Source organism: Anabrus simplex, chromosome 1 (genome assembly GCF_040414725.1).
Source record: "Anabrus simplex isolate iqAnaSimp1 chromosome 1, ASM4041472v1, whole genome shotgun sequence".
Taxonomy (NCBI): Eukaryota; Metazoa; Arthropoda; class Insecta; order Orthoptera; family Tettigoniidae; genus Anabrus; species Anabrus simplex.
Window position 1 is genome coordinate 979,495,233 of NC_090265.1, and position 21,605 is coordinate 979,516,837.

Sequence of the window (21,605 nt, forward strand, 5' to 3'; positions counted from 1 at the left end):
GCACTGCAACGTTGACTCGGAATGATGAGAAGCTCATTCTCTTTTTCCTCGTGCTAAGCATGTCGTGAATGTAGCCAGAATTCAGCAATATCACATCCAGCAAGTAGAAGTACAATTCGTTGTACCCTTTTACATACCTACGCATAAGACTGTAAGAGGCTAAGTGCTGGTCATCGAATCCGCGCCAACCTTTCCTGAATTGTAGTCCACTTTACTTGTGCCACTTGTCATACATTTTCTTCAAGTTATTATATTGTAGCTAGTGTGCTCAAAAGAATTATCTTCTCTTTTTTCAATATCTGTTTACCCCACGAACAAAAGGAATTCCTTACCCTATCTCTAAGTAGAACATGTCATACATGAAACTGCTTATACTGGAGCATTTTGCTTGTGTATAAACATCACACAGAAAGAACAAACATTTTTAAAATTTCACAAATGAAGCCATGATTAACGTTAAGAGTGCAATCCTCTTTGTCATTCCAAATGCAAAAGAAAGTGTACATTATGCAGGTCAAAGCTTCTGTCTATGCTTTAGCATTACAATGCACAACAAGCAGCATTTTCAAGTTTTAAAAAAGAAAGCTTTGCTTATTTTTAGCTAAAACCGTTTTGTATCATGAAAGGCTTCTCTCCACATCAGATGAGGTTATTGGTGTGTATTTGAAACACACAATGTCTGACAGTGAAAAATTCTTCTTCGTTGGACTCCAGATCTATGTTACCACTAAGGATACTACTTATCACCACAAGTTTATTGTATCCCGAATTCATTAATAAAACTTAATTTCACCAAAACTTATTTCCCAAGCTCCCTGGCAGAATTCTCAAACTTCTCGCAGACTTCAAAAATGTCCAGCAGATTGGACAAAAGTAGTAAGTCTTTCTTATCAAGTCTTGTGATAGTGGAGAAAGAAAAGTTAGATTCAATTTACACTAAATCTCTTTAAACTCCCTTCGCACAAAAAGCTTATGAAAACTCTGAACATCTGTATCATCTTTATTTAACTTTTCAAGGACTGATTTTATGAGCTCAAAATTGTTTGCATAATGGCATGCTGCATCCAGCCAAGTACCCCCCTGGTGCACACTGGTTGCGGATGTAGCGGCAAGTCAGCGCACACTGTTTGAATAGTCACACAAATGGGTGCTTTAATAAACACTTTCTTCACAGATTTTATCATTCTGTACACAACTGGAAAAATACTCAATGTTTCAGCAACATGGTGCATACCATGCACTAAACAAGTTATACGAATCATCTTGCTATACAGAACTTTCAATCCTCGGCATGCTTTAATGTCAGTCGATCTTTCTCGACACCAGGCCAGCCTTACACGTCACTGTTGTGGGGTCAATGGAACACCTTCTGCAGGGACATGGGCTCCTAAGCCAGCTGCACGCAGGCGATTACCAACTGTTTGTTGTGTAACGTGGGGTGCCACAGCTGCTCGAATTTGCGCTGCTGTTGCATGGGGTTCCATCCGGGCCATCCAAATGATGCGGCGATCGTCTCTCACAGTTGTCTGTCGCGCTGCGCCTGTGCCAGGTGTACGAGTGTGGGTACTTTAATTTGAGCACTGTTGCCATACACATTGTACCGTAGATGCCTGTCGGCCAACACGTGCAGCGACAGTCCTTAGCGATAATCCAGCCTCACACAGCCCAATTATCCGAGCCCTCTCAAATGGCGACAGCTGTTGATAGCGTGCTCTTCTCTGTTGTCAAGGCATGTTTGACGGGGAACACTTCACTGCACAGACTGCAAGTCAACTACGCTACACCAGAGTCCATATACTGGAGTTGATTCCTCCGCGACCAATCACGTGTGGAGACCTGTAGCAACAATCCAATGGGTCTAAAACTTTGATCGTTTACATACCTACATGGCATCATTCCATATCTTGAAAATCAACACAAACGACCAATGCCTGCATAGTGTTGCAATTTCCATTTTCTTAAGTGTAATTACCCATGCCTTGTTGATGATTTAAACCTTTATATTGATATTCTGCAGTTCCATTCTTCTTCTTCTTCATCATCATCATCATCATCATCATCATGAATTCGTTTTTTGGTCTTTTTCCTATTGGCTTTATGTCACACCGACACATATGTCTTATGGCGATGATGGGACAGGAAAGGGCTAGGACTGGAAAGGAAGCGGCCATGGCCTTAATTAACACGCGAGAGGTCGCACCCGTTTTAGAACGCGAGAGGTCGCGTGAAGGCAAATTGCTCATGCTTCATATTTTAATAAGCTGCTATTTTCCTTTGGCGGTGAATGCTCTGATAAAAATATTAATATCTACCCTGTGTAACTGCCTTTCGACTAGTACTAACATAATTACCCAGTAACAATATTTTCTCAACGTAAAAAAATTAATGAATTTTGTCGCAAAATCTGGTCAAGTTACGAGAGTTTTTAAAGAGCGCGAGAGGTCGCACGTGAGCAAATTGCCGCAACGTTTCCATTTGTACATTTCAATGAATGATTTGGTCACAATTCAAGATAAAACTACAGCACCACACTTCACTGAAAGCCACCATAAACCTCATGAACTTTACTTAAGAAACTTTCTTGGAAATGCAGTCATGTAAGCATGCACTACGCGAGGGGTCGCATGAAGGCAATATGCCGCGGCAGATGCTAGAGCGAAAGAAAACTTAAACTACTCCGGAACGCAGCAGGCAATTTACTGACGATAATCAATATCACGAGAGAGAGAGGGAGGGGAGGGATGAAACGAGAGCCCTAAGCCCTACAGCGGCTAGCAAAGAAATTATTAATAAATATTTAAAAGTGCGGCAAATTGCCGTAGGTGCAACCTCTCGCGTGTTAAGGTACAGCCCCACCATTTGCCTGGTGTGAAAATGGGAAACCACGGAAAACCATCTTCAGGGCTGCCGACAGTGGGGTTCGCATCATGAATTCCTTCCAGCGAGCTGCATAGAATATTTTAGAATGATGTGCCTCCATTTTCAATTTCAAAATAAATCAAAATCAGTCTTTTAAATTTATAACTGCTTAAAATCTCCTACATTCCAAAGAAGTGATTATTTTGCAGTGTAAGTTTTCTGAACATCCTTTAACTACAGAGTAAAATGTAATGAGTTATAAATTTCTTCTCCATACGAGTTCACTGAATCTTGATAAGGTTTACATCTAGAGAGAAAGATTTCTAAACTACTCTGTTCTGTTGTTTATTGTGTGACAGAAGGGTCTTACATGATAACAAATGACCAACTGCTGAAAACCTGTAAAGAATCTGTATATTATTCTCGAAACTGCTACAGAATATTGATTTACCTAAATATATGTCTCTCTGTTGGAAAAGTATTAGTAATATTTATCTTACGTCATTTAACTAAAAATGAAATTCTCATATTCTGTATGCATTTAAAATTCAGATTCTCTTAAACATGTACGTAAACTTATATATAATTTTAAAGATCTTCCAAATTATGTACTTGAAGTACTTGTAAATCAAGAATATCATATTAACACCATCTCAGTTGATCCTAGTATTACTGTAAAACACATTCTCAATAAGGTCCAACATTCATTAGACAAATTCCTTGCGTGACTCTTCCCCGTAGGTTCATATCAAAGATTTAAGAAAAGGCACCTTCAATATCTGCTTTATGATGTACTAATTGGATAATGACAAAGATTTCTACTTAACTCCAAGCATAAAGAAAGGATCCAAATTGAAATGCGTTTGATTTACTCATACTTATGTTTATACTTATGTTTAAGTACTCGGCATACTCTTAAAGTCATTACCATACAATCGGCTGTTACTGTGACAGTTTATCAAAGAGGGTATATGCCTGCCTAAATTCACATTTTGAAAAAGTGCCACTGTTATAAACAGGGAAAGAATCCAAGAATCTGAAATCCTAAACTATGACTCTGATGTTGATATATCATATACAGCCACTCAAAATAAGAATAAGCAGATGTTACTGCATGTTCCTCTATTTAATGTTCTATCAGACTTAATTTGTTATTAAAATGTAATTCATGTCCCATGTAGGTAAAAATTCTGTTGATGTCTATATGTTCAATTGTTTCTGAGAAAAAGGTACCTGCGAGGAACTTATGAAATACCATGCACTATTTTTTTTTTTTTTTTTTTTAGTGACTGTACATATTGCAAAAGTGACAAGGAAAAACTATATACTGTACGTGTAAGCAGCGGAATGCAAATAAAATGTTATTTTGAACACTATATGTTAACTATAGTGGTAGAGGAGCAATTTACTGAATATCTGGCCTCTGAATTCTTTGAGCTTATATGCCTCATATCATTCTAAATGTCTAGAAACATATTTAAAATGTATGGAAGAATGTAAACCTTGTTTCTCTAGTGATCAGATTGCTACAGAAAACTTAAAAGATCACTATGTAGTGGGCTAACTACCACGAACACCCCATGAAATTGTCTTCCTATTTACACCTAACTAGGACTGAGAAATATCACTGGACAATAGAGTAAATTCACTATAAAATTATACAATCTTGGCAACTAGCAGTCACAAGAGAGCTGGGATTCTTAGTTATGTTCATTATCTATCAATATGAAATAGTCGCACTTATGTAACCTTCAAAATCACTGACCTGCATATGTATTAGCAAGTAACAATGGCCTTGAAATTGAAAGACTAGTTCGCAAAAACCACCTAAGTCACTCAGGCCAATAAATTTATCTTGTTTAAGGAATAGCATTTAATGAATGTGGGATAGGAATGGCCTTTCCTGCAGACAATTTACTACTTTTATCAAATGGAAAGACAATGCAGAGGAAGTGAACATATTTAATAAGGAGGAAAATATTGATAAAGCAAATGTTTGGAATAACATCCCGCTGGAATATGGACTACTGCAGCTGCTCCACGATAGGAAACACGTGAGAGCAAAATTTCCTTGTCATACTGCTGCAATGTTAGTGCTCCATAAAACACCCAAAGAAGCCGGTAATCATAGGTGATGACATCCCATACCATGACACAGGCACAAGACATTCTCATGGCACAAATTCAACAGTTGTGGTGGTGATAATTGTTTTATGAAGCAGTACCAAGGGACGATCATCCCTTTACATTCCACATTGGACTTTGGATTTGTGCACTGCCCATTCACAATCAGAGGGTCACCTGTATACAGACAAACATCTGGCTTTGTTTCTACTCGTATAGACCACTCCTTGTCATTCCAAGAGTGACCATGTCTCTTGCTCAAAAACTAAAGTGCAAATGAACTAATTCTTGTAGAGGTGTTAATGGGAGACAATCTATAGAATGGCAAGGAAATAGATCCTGTTCTACAGGACTCTTTCATGTAATGGCCGCAACAGGATTATTCAGAGAAGACCCAACTCGTTCTTGATGATAACCTGTGACACCCTTGTTATGGTTACCTCTTATCAGAGGAGACAATCCTTTGATTCAATAATCCATCAGTGTCAATGCAACACACTACATAACATTCCCAATATTTCCAACATTGTCGTATAATGTAGTTGGAAGTGTTCCAAATGGTGACCAATTTGCTGAAATGGCCAGCCTGCTTTCATTAGTCTGACAATGCATTCATCCTCAAATTTTCCAGTTGTTGAAAATGTTGCTGAATGCACCTTTCGAGCATGCTGCATGCTTATTTACCTTCACTCTGAATGATCATACTGATAAAGCTGCCCCCTAAGATGCCCCCTAAGGCAGGCATCGTCAATCGAGAGCGAAATGCCTTCAGAGCCAGTTTGCTCCCCGCTCTCGAGGAATGACAGCAGCTTAGCGAGCAAGTAGGGGAAGTGCATGACGTAGTGCACACTGAAGGCTAGTGGCGCAAAAGTATAGCACATCCTTTTGGACAGGTTAGACTGCGACACAATACTGTAACTTTTTGATGATAATAATAAATAAAATCATGAATAAAATATATAAATAAAATTACTCAAAAACTTAATAAAATTAATAAGCATAATTAACCGAAATGTCCGTAGTATGGGCGCCAGAGTTCACCAGAATGGATCCCTCGAATTTAGATAAGAGCATGATAAACTTTATATCCCAGGGCGTGTACATAATGCTGCGTACTGGTACATCTGCTGCAGGCCTTACCCAACCTCCTGAAAACGACTAATTAGGTAGGAACTGCACCTAGGTTTATCAATAACACTGATTCTAAAATAGCTAACTATATTCTGAACAAATTCCGTGCATGAGCACCTCATCAACATACAAGATTATACATATAATATACACATAAAATATTGCTGGAAGACCCCATATTTACAACAACAACAATAATGAAAACCGTGGGAAAACGAAAGCGAGAACTAAGTTACCATTTGTAAATAGTCCGATGAACAATGTACATGTATGAAGATAAATACCCTTCACTGTCTCTATCAATTCGACTTACCGATTCTCATAATCGGCAGTTATCACATCACACAGATACTGTACCTTGTACTACTGTGTTCACATACTTTAACACTTGTTGTAAAGATATATACACACGTCTGTCGATCCTCAACATAAATTTATGGAAAGTCTGAGATAGCTTTCACCAACATATAATGCTAGGCCGCCACAAGTGCTATAATACTTAATGCGCAAGCACTCTCCACAATCAGCCACTTTCCACAAACATAACACGACTACGCTCCACGAACGTTTTAAGTCCAGTTCATTGCAGCCATGTCAATCCAGTACCGTATCTCAGCACCACTTCCTTCCCGTACAGTCCGTCAGTTGTAGTTGTAGTTATCTTCCTTCTCGTTCCTATACAATCACCTTCACAATCACCCTTACAATGTCTCATACAATCTCTCTTACAATGTCCTAATACAATCATCTGGTTGCCGCCGTATCATCAACCTTTATAGACATCAACATCCCCCTCCTCTCAGATGAGACGTCTGGATTGGTGCTTGCCAGCCAATCATGAGTGATCTCAAATCAAGACCAAGCCCTGAACTTCTCCTTTCTCCCAAGAGAATAACAAACTCTGGGGAGTTTTCATGAATCACCAAACTTTCCCTGGTACAACAACAAGCTCATCTCATCAGGCTGGGATATATACATGACAAATGGAATTCCCTGTCACAAGTACATCACAACACACACTGGGGTAGCCAGATGACTCATTCAAATTACCAGAGTTATTACAGCAATGTTTTCCCACTGGTGCAAAACAAATTACTCATACCTACATATGTGGATATCTTCCAGCTTACCAATATAAATGGCAAAATATACAAATGAAATACTGATAATAATAATAATAATAATAATAATAATAATAATAATAATAATAATAATAATAATAATAATAATAATAATAATAATAATAAATCGAATACTGACAATAATATCTCTAACTTCTACATATAATTCGGGGGTGTGATATATGTACTATCACATAACGCCCCCTTGGTGAATCGATGATATCACATATTATGATTCACCATAAAACAGAACTTCATACATAACCTTATAATGACATAACTGAACACTTAATTTACTGTAATAATGATATATACATTGCGTCTACTGCATTGTATTCGCACACACGAATTACAATTTGTCCAAAAAATAGTAATAATAATAATATGTCTATATACACACAACTCTGATTGTTTCATATAGCATTGAACACAATCCCTTCTTACTACTGTACACATAACTCATAATTGATAATATATACATCCAAGGTGCAGATCCTATCTCTTATATCTGCGAAGGCTATAGATATTAAATGTCCCAAGGACCTTATTTTCAGCGGTTAGGAGCCTATAAGCACACTTGCCTATTCTACTGTCAACAGTATACGGACCCTGATATTAATTGAAAAAACTATACATAAACTTAACATTGGCATCGATAAGCGAGGAATGCGTACCGTAATAAAACTAACTACTTCTAGAATACACTATCTCACACACAGACATTCATCCCATCCAGTCACACAAGAATCATACAAACTTTCATTCGGAACATTCATAAAAAGGAAATCCCTCTTTCTGAAATGCGCGGGAATCTCACTACGTTTACTCTTCCACAAAACCATAATTAATGCAAGCAAACAGATCACATACTTTTTCACACATTCCACCTCGCTATCACTCAGCAAGTCATTCAAATCTTTCACACAACTCTCAGACTTAAATAAAACATTACAGACACGCTTGTCAAACATACGCACTTCATTCTCACTCACGCTCACTCGATTACAGAAATTCTTACCATAATACACTTCGAAATTGCTGTCATTACTACTTAATGACCCAACAATTAATCCATCTTCACCACCTTTCGTATCAGCTGCTACCTGCACCACTTTCATGCCAACAACACTGCTACTTTCGACTCTCTTATCAGAAGTTTCATTAATCTCAAAGTCACCATTTTCACACATAATGGACCTAACATTACTCTCCTCACTTACACTTAAATCAACAAAAACATCCTCATGATGTATACTCCGTGAACACACTTCACTTACTAAACAACCTTCATCAACTTCACAAAAAACTTCACTTTCAATTTCAGAAACTTCCACAAGATTATCGATCGCAACACCGCTATTACCATCACCACTAGCACAAAGTAAGTCATCCGACACAGCTTTCTTACCTTCGTCATGCCCCCTATTCTCAAAATCTCCCTGAACACAAAACACATGGTCATTCAATAATTCCTCTTTCACGTCTAAATCATAACTTACCTGTTTCATCACGTGAATAGAAATTTCGGTATCGGACTGCCTATCTGACCCAACTAAGAAGTCCGATTCCGGTTTAAATTACTTGACGTGGACTGTTCACTATTATCATGTCTCGGCACTTGATCTGGAGGTCTTTGATCTGTACGCCCCCTACTTTCTGATTCCCCTTGATTAGGTCTTCTGCCAAAATATTCCTGGTGATTAACTCCCTGATTAGACTGTATGTTTCCCCTTCCGGAATTACCACCCTGATTCCCTTGCCTAGAATGACTGAAATTCTGATTATTCCTATCTCCCCCTAGCTGATTACCTTGTCTCCCATTATTTCCGTAATTTCTACCTTCACTTTGCCTAGTCCTCCCCTGCCCTTCCAAAGCATCAAACTCTCTAACAGCTGCTCTAATTCCTTAATCGTAACAATATTCTGCATACATGCAGCTAATCCGACCTTCTCAGGAAAATGCCTCAACATTTGGCGGACTGTATCTCTCTCCGATGCTAGACCTTCAATATTCTGGCTGATCAGAACATGCGCTAAGAAATATTCCGTCATAGACACACCTTCCTGAGGTCTATATTTGCCAAATAGCACGCGATCTCTTTCCCTTCCCTGAATAGCATCACTCCAAAATTTAGAACTAAATTTCTCCCTAAATTCCTCCAAACTCGAAATACCCTGTCTATAAACTTGAAACCAGGATCTCGCTTCTCCAACAAATGCAATATCCAACATCTCATCAACCACACTCCATTCGATCAAACCATCGTCAAGATTCTTGGAAAACCGTTTCTCCACCGTTTTCAAGAATTCCATCGGATTAAACTGCCGACCATTAAACTTGGGTAATTCAGAGTCCTTCGTACAAGATACGTACCTATTACATATATTGCTACCTACTTGGATTTGACTGATCTCCTGCCTTAACTTTACATGACATGCTTTAATTCCTTCTTCAACTACCATTCTGGCATTTCCTTCTACTGACTTGAGGTCTTTCTCCAATTTCTCAGTCTTTTCATCTATTCGCTTCACTAAAACATTCTGGCTGGTTTTAATTCTATCTATTTCTTCGACTTTATCTTCCACTATTTTTATTCTCTTGTCGCATTCCTTGCTGTTTTCAACAAATTCCTTCCTAACTACATTAAATCGGCATTCGATTTTCTCGGTCAGTTCCAAGCGTTGAGATTCAACCTTATTATTGACTTCCTGAATTTCCCTGCTTTGATGGTCAAACTTCTGGTTCAATTCATCTATTCTACCATTCACAGCACTGCTTAAACTATCAATTTTACTAGACAAATCAACACTCACTGAATTTAATTCCTTACTCTGATTCTCAATCTTACTAGACAGTTCCGTACTAACTGAATTTAATTCACTATTAATACTGTATATTTCATTACTTAAAAAACTCAATTCACTCTTCAACTCTTTACTCTGACTATCAATCTTATTGGACAATTCAACATTATTATTGTCGATTTTACTGGACAGTTCAACATTATTATTATCGATTTTACTGGACAATGCATCACTTTTACTGTTAACAACATTTAATTCAACACTCACCGAATTTAATTCCTTACTCTGACTATCAATTTTACTAGACAATTCAACCTTCAACTCTTCATTCTTACTATCAATCTTACTGGACATTTCATTAAATAGCGATTTAATCATACTAAAAGTTAAAGCCTCCCCTTGAACCGTTTCCTTAACAACCCCTACGTGCTGAGTTTGAGACGGGTTACTCGGTTCCTCACCGATCGTTGCAAATTGATCTTTCCTACTATCAGCCATTTCGCTATTCTCACTTAAATTAGCTAAACTCAATGTGGTGGAATTCTTTTGACTTCTCTTTTCCTGATTCTTAGTACCAGCAACTTTAACAATCTCTCTACTTCTCAATTTTATAATACTCGACTCGCTACAACATTTCTTCATACTCCAACATACATATTACGTACATATAAAACACTTCACTGACATAGTTTGTAGAATTCCATCCACACCTGACAAGTGCACCTACGCTTATAAGCCTAACAGATGTACCAATCATTCAGCCACACGTTGGGAAGCCAATTGTAATAAGTTGATGGCTACTGATAAATAAATATAATAAATAAATAAAATATAAATATAAATTACTCAAAAACTTAATAAAATTAATAAGCATAATTAACCGAAATGTCCGTAGTATGGGCGCCAGAGTTCACCAGAATGGATCCCTCGAATTTAGATAAGAGCATGATAAACTTTATATCCCAGGGCGTGTACATAATGCTGCGTACTGGTACATCTGCTGCAGGCCTTACCCAACCTCCTGAAAACGACTAATTAGGTAGGAACTGCACCTAGGTTTATCAATAACACTGATTCTAAAATAGCTAACTATATTCTGAACAAATTCCGTGCATGAGCACCTCATCAACATACAAGATTATACATATAATATACACATAAAATATTGCTGGAAGACCCCATATTTACAACAACAACAATAATGAAAACCGTGGGAAAACGAAAGCGAGAACTAAGTTACCATTTGTAAATAGTCCGATGAACAATGTACATGTATGAAGATAAATACCCTTCACTGTCTCTATCAATTCGACTTACCGATTCTCATAATCGGCAGTTATCACATCACACAGATACTGTACCTTGTACTACTGTGTTCACATACTTTAACACTTGTTGTAAAGATATATACACACGTCTGTCGATCCTCAACATAAATTTATGGAAAGTCTGAGATAGCTTTCACCAACATATAATGCTAGGCCGCCACAAGTGCTATAATACTTAATGCGCAAGCACTCTCCACAATCAGCCACTTTCCACAAACATAACACGACTACGCTCCACGAACGTTTTAAGTCCAGTTCATTGCAGCCATGTCAATCCAGTACCGTATCTCAGCACCACTTCCTTCCCGTACAGTCCGTCAGTTGTAGTTGTAGTTATCTTCCTTCTCGTTCCTATACAATCACCTTCACAATCACCCTTACAATGTCTCATACAATCTCTCTTACAATGTCTTAATACAATCATCTGGTTGCCGCCGTATCATCAACCTTTATAGACATCAACATCCCCCTCCTCTCAGATGAGACGTCTGGATTGGTGCTTGCCAGCCAATCATGAGTGATCTCAAATCAAGACCAAGCCCTGAACTTCTCCTTTCTCCCAAGAGAATAACAAACTCTGGGGAGTTTTCATGAATCACCAAACTTTCCCTGGTACAACAACAAGCTCATCTCATCAGGCTGGGATATATACATGACAAATGGAATTCCCTGTCACAAGTACATCACAACACACACTGGGGTAGCCAGATGACTCATTCAAATTACCAGAGTTATTACAGCAATGTTTTCCCACTGGTGCAAAACAAATTACTCATACCTACATATGTGGATATCTTCCAGCTTACCAATATAAATGGCAAAATATACAAATGAAATACTGATAATAATAATAATAATAATAATAATAATAATAATAATAATCATAATAATAATAATAATAATAATAATAATAAATCGAATACTGACAATAATATCTCTAACTTCTACATATAATTCGGGGGTGTGATATATGTACTATCACAATACAAGCGAACTCATATGATGTGACAGTAGGGCGTTTCCGCCTTTATCCTCACACCACACGGCGTTCAAACCTAGTCAATAGATGTTGCATTTACAATGGAAGAGAGTTCAGCACAGCATAGGCCATCGACACTAACAAGTTTCCAACCTTCCTGAGAAAAAGAGTATTTAATAGTTCAAGAAAATAACACAGCAAAGTGTTTAACATGTAGGGGCCTAATAAAATATTGAATCATCTCAAAAAACAATAGAAGAATATAAAGAGGTTTTAATGTCACTATATGATGATTTTGAGAGTAGGTTTCACGATATTCAATCATTAGAAAAGGATGTTCAGGTGTTCACTATGCACTTCTCAGTGGATGTGCAAACTGTTAGACCCGACCAGAACTGCAGCTAGAACTGATTGAACTACAATGCGATACTCAAATGAAAGATAAGTTTGCAAATACAGTCTAGCTGAATTTTACTTTTGTTTTCCACGGGAGAGATTTCCTAGATTGCACATATTTAATACTCATATTTTAAATATGTGCGGATCAACTTATTTATGTGAACAGATATTTTCATTAATGAAGACTGGTAAATCTAGACACAGAAGTAGGCTCACCGATGAAAACATGAAATGTTTTTTGTGACTTCCCAGTACGCAAACAATAGTGCCAACATTGATATAATACTATCTATAAGATCCCGTGAAGGAGGAGTACACCAGTGATACGTTTCAGTACATGTGTTTAATTTGTTGTCATAGTCACAAATGCCATACAAATATTGAAATGTATGTTAATGAGAATGCAAAGAATGTGTACAAATCACATACATTGTATTTTCTTTCGATAAATGTACGTGTCCGAAAGCTTCAGTTAATCATGAAAATGTATTTATTCAGGACAAATTGTCCATGACTGATTTTCTTGCCCTGGTATACTCTGTAATATGTGTCCTGTTCGTCTCACATGATCCATGCTCCAAATTATTATTATTATTATTATTATAGCTGTTGTCCATACTGTAACATTTCCGAGCAGCAAGTACAGTATGGTCACGGTATGCAACCCGTCTGTCCACTGCTCTTTTGTCATGTGACAAACACCTGTCCCAAGCGGAGCAAGTTACACCGGCTCCCTGGAGCAATTACTGATGACGTCTGCCCTAAGGTGTCTCATGGTCAATTACTTGAATGAAACTGAATCAATGACACAACTACCAATGGCAATACTATCTGCCAACTGAAACTGTTCTTGCGTCATTCATTTTGGGTGTGCAAGTGAGTATTTTTAATGTTCGTTTTAAATGGCCATCATCAACATCATCATCATCATCATGAGATGATGACTGATGATAATAATATTAATAATAATCTTCTTCTACCGCTTTTCCCATTCTTGTGGGGTCACGGGTGTGAACTGTGGATGTGATCCTGTTTTACGGTCGGATCCCCTTCCTGATGCCAACCATATGGAGGGATGTAATCACTATTGGTGTTTCTGTGGTGGTTGGTAGTGTGGTGTGCTATCTGAATATGAAGAGGAAAGTGTTGGGACAAACACAAACACCCAGCCCCCCCTCGAGCCAGATGAATTAATCGGACGCGATTAAAATCCCCGACCTGGTTAGGAATCAAACCCAGAACCCTCAGAACTGAAAGCTTCAATGCTGACCATTCAGCTAAGGAGTTGGACGATGATAATAATAATAATAATAATAATAATAATAATAATAATAATAATAATAATAATGGTCCCGGGAATCAACCTGGGAGGAGCCCTTGTGGCTCTGGGCAAATGGGAATGAAATACGTTGTTGCTGGTCATCTGCAACATTAATATATTGGATTCAGCAAGAGAATCCAACTAGCCTCTTTCACTCCAACGCCAGCACATAACCTGCACGAGGTGCCCCAACCAAGTTGAGCAACCTAGTGGAAGGTTGGGTAACCAATCCCAGCTGGAAACTGGGACAGTAAACAGATCAGTGCCGGGGGCTTTGATAGTTAACAACTCGTTACTTTCGGGTAACCACATGAAACCATTTCGTAACTCTGGATACATGGAGCAAACAAACAAGAAAGCTACCCCAGGTGGTAATCAATCCACACCGGCCCTTGGTCACATTTTCAGGTCTTCGGTTTCTGGGAAGCCTGCACCTTATTGCATGAAGAATAAACACATCAACTACATGGCAACAATTAATATCAATTCCCTCCTTAAGACCGGGAAAACTAAAACATACTTCAGATGTCCTAACGAAATATAACATTCAGATAACAGCAATGCAAGAGACTAGGTTTATAAACAAAGAAGCAATGGAATCATAGGGCTATAGGATCTACAAAGGAAAACCAGGCCAGAGAGTGATAATAAATGTGCCACATCTGGGCACAGGTGTCATAGTCCAAAATGATAAATTCCATCATCTCCTTCTCATCTCTAAATGAAAGAACATCCACCTTAACCTTCAGAACTCTCAACAAAGCATACACAATTATAAACTTCCATGCACCAACCAATGATTGCAACAGAAAAGACAGAAAATTGGTTGAAAAGTTCTGAGGAGAACTAGAAGAAACAGTGGACATGATACCAATGCCCAAATCAGGAAAGAACAAAAATTCAAGACCATACTTGGGGAATATCCAGCCCATAAGAGAACCAACAGAAATGGAGAACGATTGATCAATCTATGCAGAAACTATAATCTAGTCCTTAAGTCCACTGCTTTTAAACGCCTGCCCAGCAAAGAGAAGACACGGAGGTGTCCGAACCCTATGTTAGGGGAGTTCCAACTTGACCACGTTGCCATTAGCAGAAGAAATAACAAAGAAGTGCTAAATGTCAAAGTCCTGAGAAGTGCAAACATTGATTCAGACCACTACTTGTCCATGGTCAAAATTAATTTCATTCTTCTCACATTAATTTCATTCTTCTCACAAGACACAGAGATAGATCCCAGCTGCAGAAAGTCGAAAGTTTCAAAATTCAATGCGATGATGTTGAAAGATAACTATGACTTCACCAAGACGTTAGCTGACAATAAGGAGAAAAAGGATAGGCCACAACTGCAGAAGGCCATAATAGAGGCAGCTACAAAAACCATCCCGTCAACCAGAAGAAACAAACATCCATGGTGGACCACGGCATGTGATATGCAATTGTAGAGAGAAGACGAGCATGGCTGAAGTGGAACAGTAATAAGAGCAATGTTAACTACACAAACTTCTTGCTGATGATGATGCTTGTTGTTTTAAGGGGCCTAACATCGAAGGTCATTGGCCCACACAAACTTCTTAACTGGGAAATTTACCACCAGAATCATCAGAAACAATAAGAGGTAATACAATAAGGAAATTATTGACCAGGCAGAAAAAAACTTTCAAAGGAACAACACAAGAGACCTCTACCAAGCCCTCAGAGACACTCCACTTGTGGGGACAAGATGGGAAGATGAATATGAGCAATGTGGATTGCACATCTTCCCTAGCAGAATATTTCAACAAACTCCTCAATTCAGAGGAACCAAGACAGAAATTATTTAAAATAAAGGATGTTCCTAATCCAAATTCCCTCCCACCAGCGAAGGAGATCCAGAAAGTAATTTCCTTGCTTGAGTCCAGCAAAGCAGCGAGTGAAGATGGTATCATCACAGAATTGTGGAAATATGCTGACGAAAATTCCATTCAATGTATTCATGATATTATATCTGAAATCTGGATAACAGAGAAACTATCTAGTGATTGGACCTCTGCTATCATCCACCCTCTGCACAAAAAGGGAGACAAGTATGATTTAAACAACTACAGACAAATCTCACTCTCTCGATGACTTAAAAGATCTTTTCCAACATACTTCTCTCAAAATCAGAAGCTCAATTGGATTCCTGCATTGGAGAATATTGAGTCAGATTTAGGAAATCAAGATCATGTGCAGAACAGATCATGAACCTCAAAACTATTCTCACAAAAATATGAGCTCTTCACCCTTTGTGGCAATTTTCGTTGACTTCCAGAAAGCTTATGATTCCATAGATACACAATCTCTCTTTTAGATCCTTGCTGAATTGAGACTAGATAATAAGACCTTGAATCTCGTAAAGGCTACTTTGACGAACACCAAGTCAAAGGTAAAATTCAGAGGGGCTATCCAAAAGCTTTGATATCAGAACATGCGTTAGGCAAGGGGATGGTTCATCCCCTATTCTCTTCAACTACATGTTGGAGAAAGTCATTTGTGAATGGACAAAAACTCTACCAGGCAACTTGGGGTTGAGAAGTGGTTTCAAGAAGGACAAGTTAAACATCAATTGCCTGGCCTTTGCAGATGACCTCACACTCCTAGCATCATGTATGGAGGAAGCTACACACCAACTCTCCTCCCTCAGTCAAATAACAGCTAAAGTAGGGTTGAGGATTGTCATTTACAAAACTGAGTTCATCACCAACATCAGAGAAGACTAACTGCTACAAATATCTTGGAGAATGGATAACCTCAAATGTTAGTGATGAAAGCCAGGTGTACCAAACTGGAGAGAGCTTTCCATCTCTGTAAGAACGTTTACAAGTCCAAATCCCTTTCCCTTCCCCTCAAACTTCGACACTATGAAACCTTAGTAAAAACTGTCGGTAGTGTATGCCTCAGAATGCTTGAACATGGTCAAAACGGGACAACTCAGGAATCTGGAACTGAAAGAATGAAAGATCCTGAGAAAAATCATAGGCGCCATTTAAGAGGGGGTGAATACCGAATTAGGCATAATAACGAGCTTTACCATATTTAGAGAGCATAACATCAGCCATGAGAAAGAGTAGACTTATCTTTACAGTCACATAGTCAGAATGGACAACAAGAGACTGACCTCAAGAATCTTCAACGCCATTTCTAAAGGGAAGGGGACAAATACTAAATGGATGAAACTGGTTCGAAAAGACCTAGAATTTAAAAAATTGATCCCAAATATATATTCAACAGGGATAAACGTAGAATGCTAATGAGAACATCCAACACTCTCCAGTCACTGACAGCTAAAACACTGCACCCTGGAGTGGGAGTGAAGTGGACTCGGGAAAGGAAAGCAACCCACAGCACAAAGATGAAGGAATACTGGGCAAAGAAGAAAGCTCACCAGAGTTAGGAACCACGTTGTCCATGGGGCCTTAACGAAAGAAGAAGACGAAGAAGAATATGCCGAAGTCAATTCCGGAACCAAAAATAAAATTCTCAAAACTCAACAATTTAAGATTATTTTCTGTTCATGCCTCCATGCGATTCAGCTGGATAGCTTGAAATATTTGAGATTTCCAGAAGGTGAACTACATCAATTCCCTCTGTGGTTCACAACCGTAGTTGTAGATCGGAGCTTGCTCCACACAAGGCTGACTACCATCTAAAGTCAAATATGGAAAAGTCTTTTGGGAAAACAATTACACTATCATGCCCAATAAGAAAGCAGGAAATGGCTATATCAGATTCGGAGGGTAACCACCCAGAAGGCAGCAACGAATCGGAGTGTTTGCTATCACCCAAACATACACCAGCACACGAGAACAGAACAAACATAACCAAATCAACTACATTGCAATACACAATACTCAGATTACTACAAATTGGAAAACTCAAGAATGTTATGGATGAATTATATAAACAGATAAGTTTTGACAATGGGGCTCCAGGAGATGAGAAACATGATGGAAGAACCATTCGAATCTCAAGGATACAGAATTTAAACAGCAAACACAGACAAAGCGCCACGAAACAATCCCCCAATTTGGAACAGGGTTTATAGTAAATATTCAATATTCAATAACTGATTTTCAAGCCAAGCCAAGAATCACAACCTGAATATTAAAAACAACAAAATTTATACCATCATAAATGCCCATTCCCCTACTAATGAGAAAATTTTCTAAGGAAGACCAGGAAAGAACTGTTTAAGTTTTATGATCTCCTCAAACAGATAGTGAACAAAGTAATTACATTTTTTTCAATTTAGAGATATGATTGGGTACTACTACTACTACTAATTTTTTGACATTATAATCCAATAGGAAAACCAATATATTTTTATTTGATTTTCATATGCAGTTTCTAGATATTCAGAACAATAAGATAAATGTCTATTCATATCAGAATATTTTAAAATTACTTGCTGATCCTGACAGCCTCTTTGTAGTCTAAAAAAACAGTATTTATCTATCTCAGCAATAATCTTATTGTTTTTATGTCCCTCTGATTACTTCTACAGTTTTTGGAGATGCCAAGGTGCAGGTAGTCTTAAGACAATGGAATGTCAGAATTTTCTCCTGGAAACAAGTTTTCTAATACTACAGAAAATTCTACTTACAGAATCCCTTGCATTTAAACATTCTGAGATGCCAACTGACTGAAAAGGTTCATTGATATGTGATGGCACAATAAAAAAACATGTAGAAACCGATTCTTGTCTTAAAGTTACCAGCAAAAGAGCTGCGCAGATTGACTCTTAATGGTTTTATTGTCAGAGATTTCATTTTGCTTTCCTCAAGCAGCACAGCAGCTACTACCCTTGAATCCTCAATTCCCTTCTTTTCCACTAATTCTATGCAGGTTTGTGCCATCCGAGAGTAATCAAGCTCTACAACGATTTAATTCTGCAATATTTACCTTCTATAAACTGAACACAAAATAAATTTTAGTTTTATTAAAACAACAAAATGGTAAGAATGGTGCACTAAAGGGTTCATACTACAGCAATTTTTTTTTTTTTTTTTTTTGCTTTACGTCGCAGCGACACAGATAGGTCTTATGGCGACGATGGGATAGGAAAGACCTAGGAAGTGGTAGGAAGCGGCCGTGGCCTTAATTAAGGTACAGCTCCGGCATTTGCCTGGTGTGAAAATGGGAAAACACTGACAACCATCTTCAGGGCTGCCGACAGTGGGGCTCGAACCCACTATCTCCCAATTACTGGAAACTGGCCACACTTAAGCGACTGCAGCTATCGAGCTCGGTAAAATAAATAAATAAAATTATTAGAAATGTAACACTAAATGTGAAAATATTATAATTTTTGAAAAACATTTAGCACCAATTATATATCACTACACTGGATTGCTATGCTCTTTAAACTTGCCATATATACTAAATCGAAGAGTGAACTAGCTAAGAAACTACTTCAGAGAGAAATAAAGACTACAAGCTTTCTACAGAGAATGCATATATATATATATATATTTTGTGGCTCCTGCACCAAACGCACTTACAGCTACTGTTGAGCCGTTCTTGCCAACTCCACCTGTGATTATGATGGCCACTTTAGACTGAGCGAGGAGAGCAGCCACCAAAACAGCTACATAGATGGGTATTAACTTCAGTTCCATATTAAGCCAAGGCAGCTGGATTACAATAACAAATACAACCACACCATAGTTAACACCAGATTGGGATTTATTACTCTTCTCCATTAGTACTATACAATAAAGGTACATACTTAAATGTTTAGATTTTTGGAAAGGAAATAAACATCACTATATTTCAAAATCTACTGGTTAATTCTGTCAGTACAAATACATTTCAGCCAAAATAATCCATATTTTGTTAGAGATGATGTTAGAATTATCAGCACTGCAAATGAACTGAAAAATAAAATTCAGCATGCTCAATTATTCAGGGAAGGAAAGGAAAGGATCTCTACGAAAAGCTTAATCTTCTTATCCTCAGGGAAACACTTAAATGAGAAAAATTAATAGCCCAAAATATGTCCTTGTACCTGTATGAAATAAACATCTATTAATAACTACTTTATAAAATAGAAACTAAACCACACTACAGAATTGTGTAATAATTTCTAATTACGGTGACAGAACATATCCTTTTATAGAACCACTATGTTAATCTAAAATCTGAAATGACTGATGAATTTGTAAGTGCTCACAAAGATAAAAAATTTGAAAACCTCCACCAGAACATTCCGTAAGCATGCAAAGAGGAAAAAGTTAACAAGATGGAAGAAGGATTAGTTAAAAAAAATCTTTCATGCTTCAGAAAAACAATCTCCATTAATTTCTTTCAGCCTTATTATTTTAATGAGGTTTGAATAAGATAATTTAAATCTGGTACAAACTTCTAAATAAACCTCTAAACCGAACATCTTAGCACAGAAATTTGGTCAACAGACAGCCAATTTGAAAAATATATAATTGCCTACTAAAATGTTTTTCCATATTAAGAAAAATGATAACTTGCCATTGGCTATCATGAACGAAATGATTAATGAAACTAGCTAACAGCTGAAAGGCTTCTCATGAGGCTGGTCAGAGAGAGGAACAATTGAAGTACATCGGCGAACAATGCTGTATGGTACATTTTTGGTGAAGTTGAGTTTTTAATGGAACATTAATGTATGCCATGCTTTACACAAGGAAAAGTCACTGGAAGGTCAAATATCCATCTCTAGGTGGCAGTAAAAGTCAGATATCTGAAGCACTTCAGTGGAATAATGCTGTATAGCAAACAAAATGGCGGACTCTGGAAGTATACATGTTTCACCAAGCACTATAAAATGACTTGATAGGTCAAGGAAGTAAAAAATGAACATGTCTTAGTGGAATGGTGTGAAATGGAAGAAGTTAACCCGCGAGTGGTCGCTATATGAGATTTTCTCCCATTATTTTTTATTGTGATATTACTTCACAGTGATGAAAGGGAGGTGACTGTTCCGTCTTCTAGCTGAGTTTATAACTGTCGTGAGTAAAGCGATTCACGTTTGAAGAGTAAGCAACCCCTCCCCTAGTCAGAACAAAGGTTCCTATGTGTCCGTGCGCACAGCATGAGAGTTTCTCTCATCGCGCGACTAATTACGTTGGTGTTATTTTGAAGTGGAGCGGGAAACTTACTCCTGTTGTATGCGGTTAGTATTTGTATTATGAGCACTTCTTGTTTTTGAAAATGTTATTGTGTTGTACGTAAATATTACTAGATATAATGCATGTGTGAAATTTTATTTTTTACAACTTCAGGACGGAAGTTATTTCTATGTATATTATATATGTTATTTTAAGTAGTAATTTGTGTCTTTTATACAAAGCTAATCATTTCATTTTTATCTAAAATATATAAGGCAGAACTTGTGTTTCATTTCAGTAGTAAATTTCAGCCTGTGAAAAATGTCATATTTATTTTAATGTGAGAGAAAGTCTCATGTGCGACCACTCATGTTACATTTCGGCTAGCGACCACTCGCGGGTTAAGGGACTCCGGAATGCCATACAAAAGCCGAA

At 37.7% G+C, this 21,605-nt stretch overlaps 1 protein-coding gene across 4 annotated transcripts in view; it reads right to left on the reverse strand.

Moving 5' to 3' along the window:
• The window catches only part of bbc (choline/ethanolaminephosphotransferase 1 bbc), a 263,240-nt gene that overhangs the window by 122,937 nt on the left and 118,698 nt on the right, over nt 1-21,605 (reverse strand). For 2 of the 4 annotated variants that reach the window (XM_067136823.2, XM_067136824.2), the window contains one exon: nt 19,590-19,721. The exons of the other annotated variants lie outside the window; for them this stretch is intronic. In XM_067136823.2, coding sequence (XP_066992924.2) covers nt 19,590-19,721 — 132 coding nt within the window. The remainder of the gene's footprint in view (nt 1-19,589; nt 19,722-21,605) is intronic. 4 annotated transcript variants of the gene reach the window in all.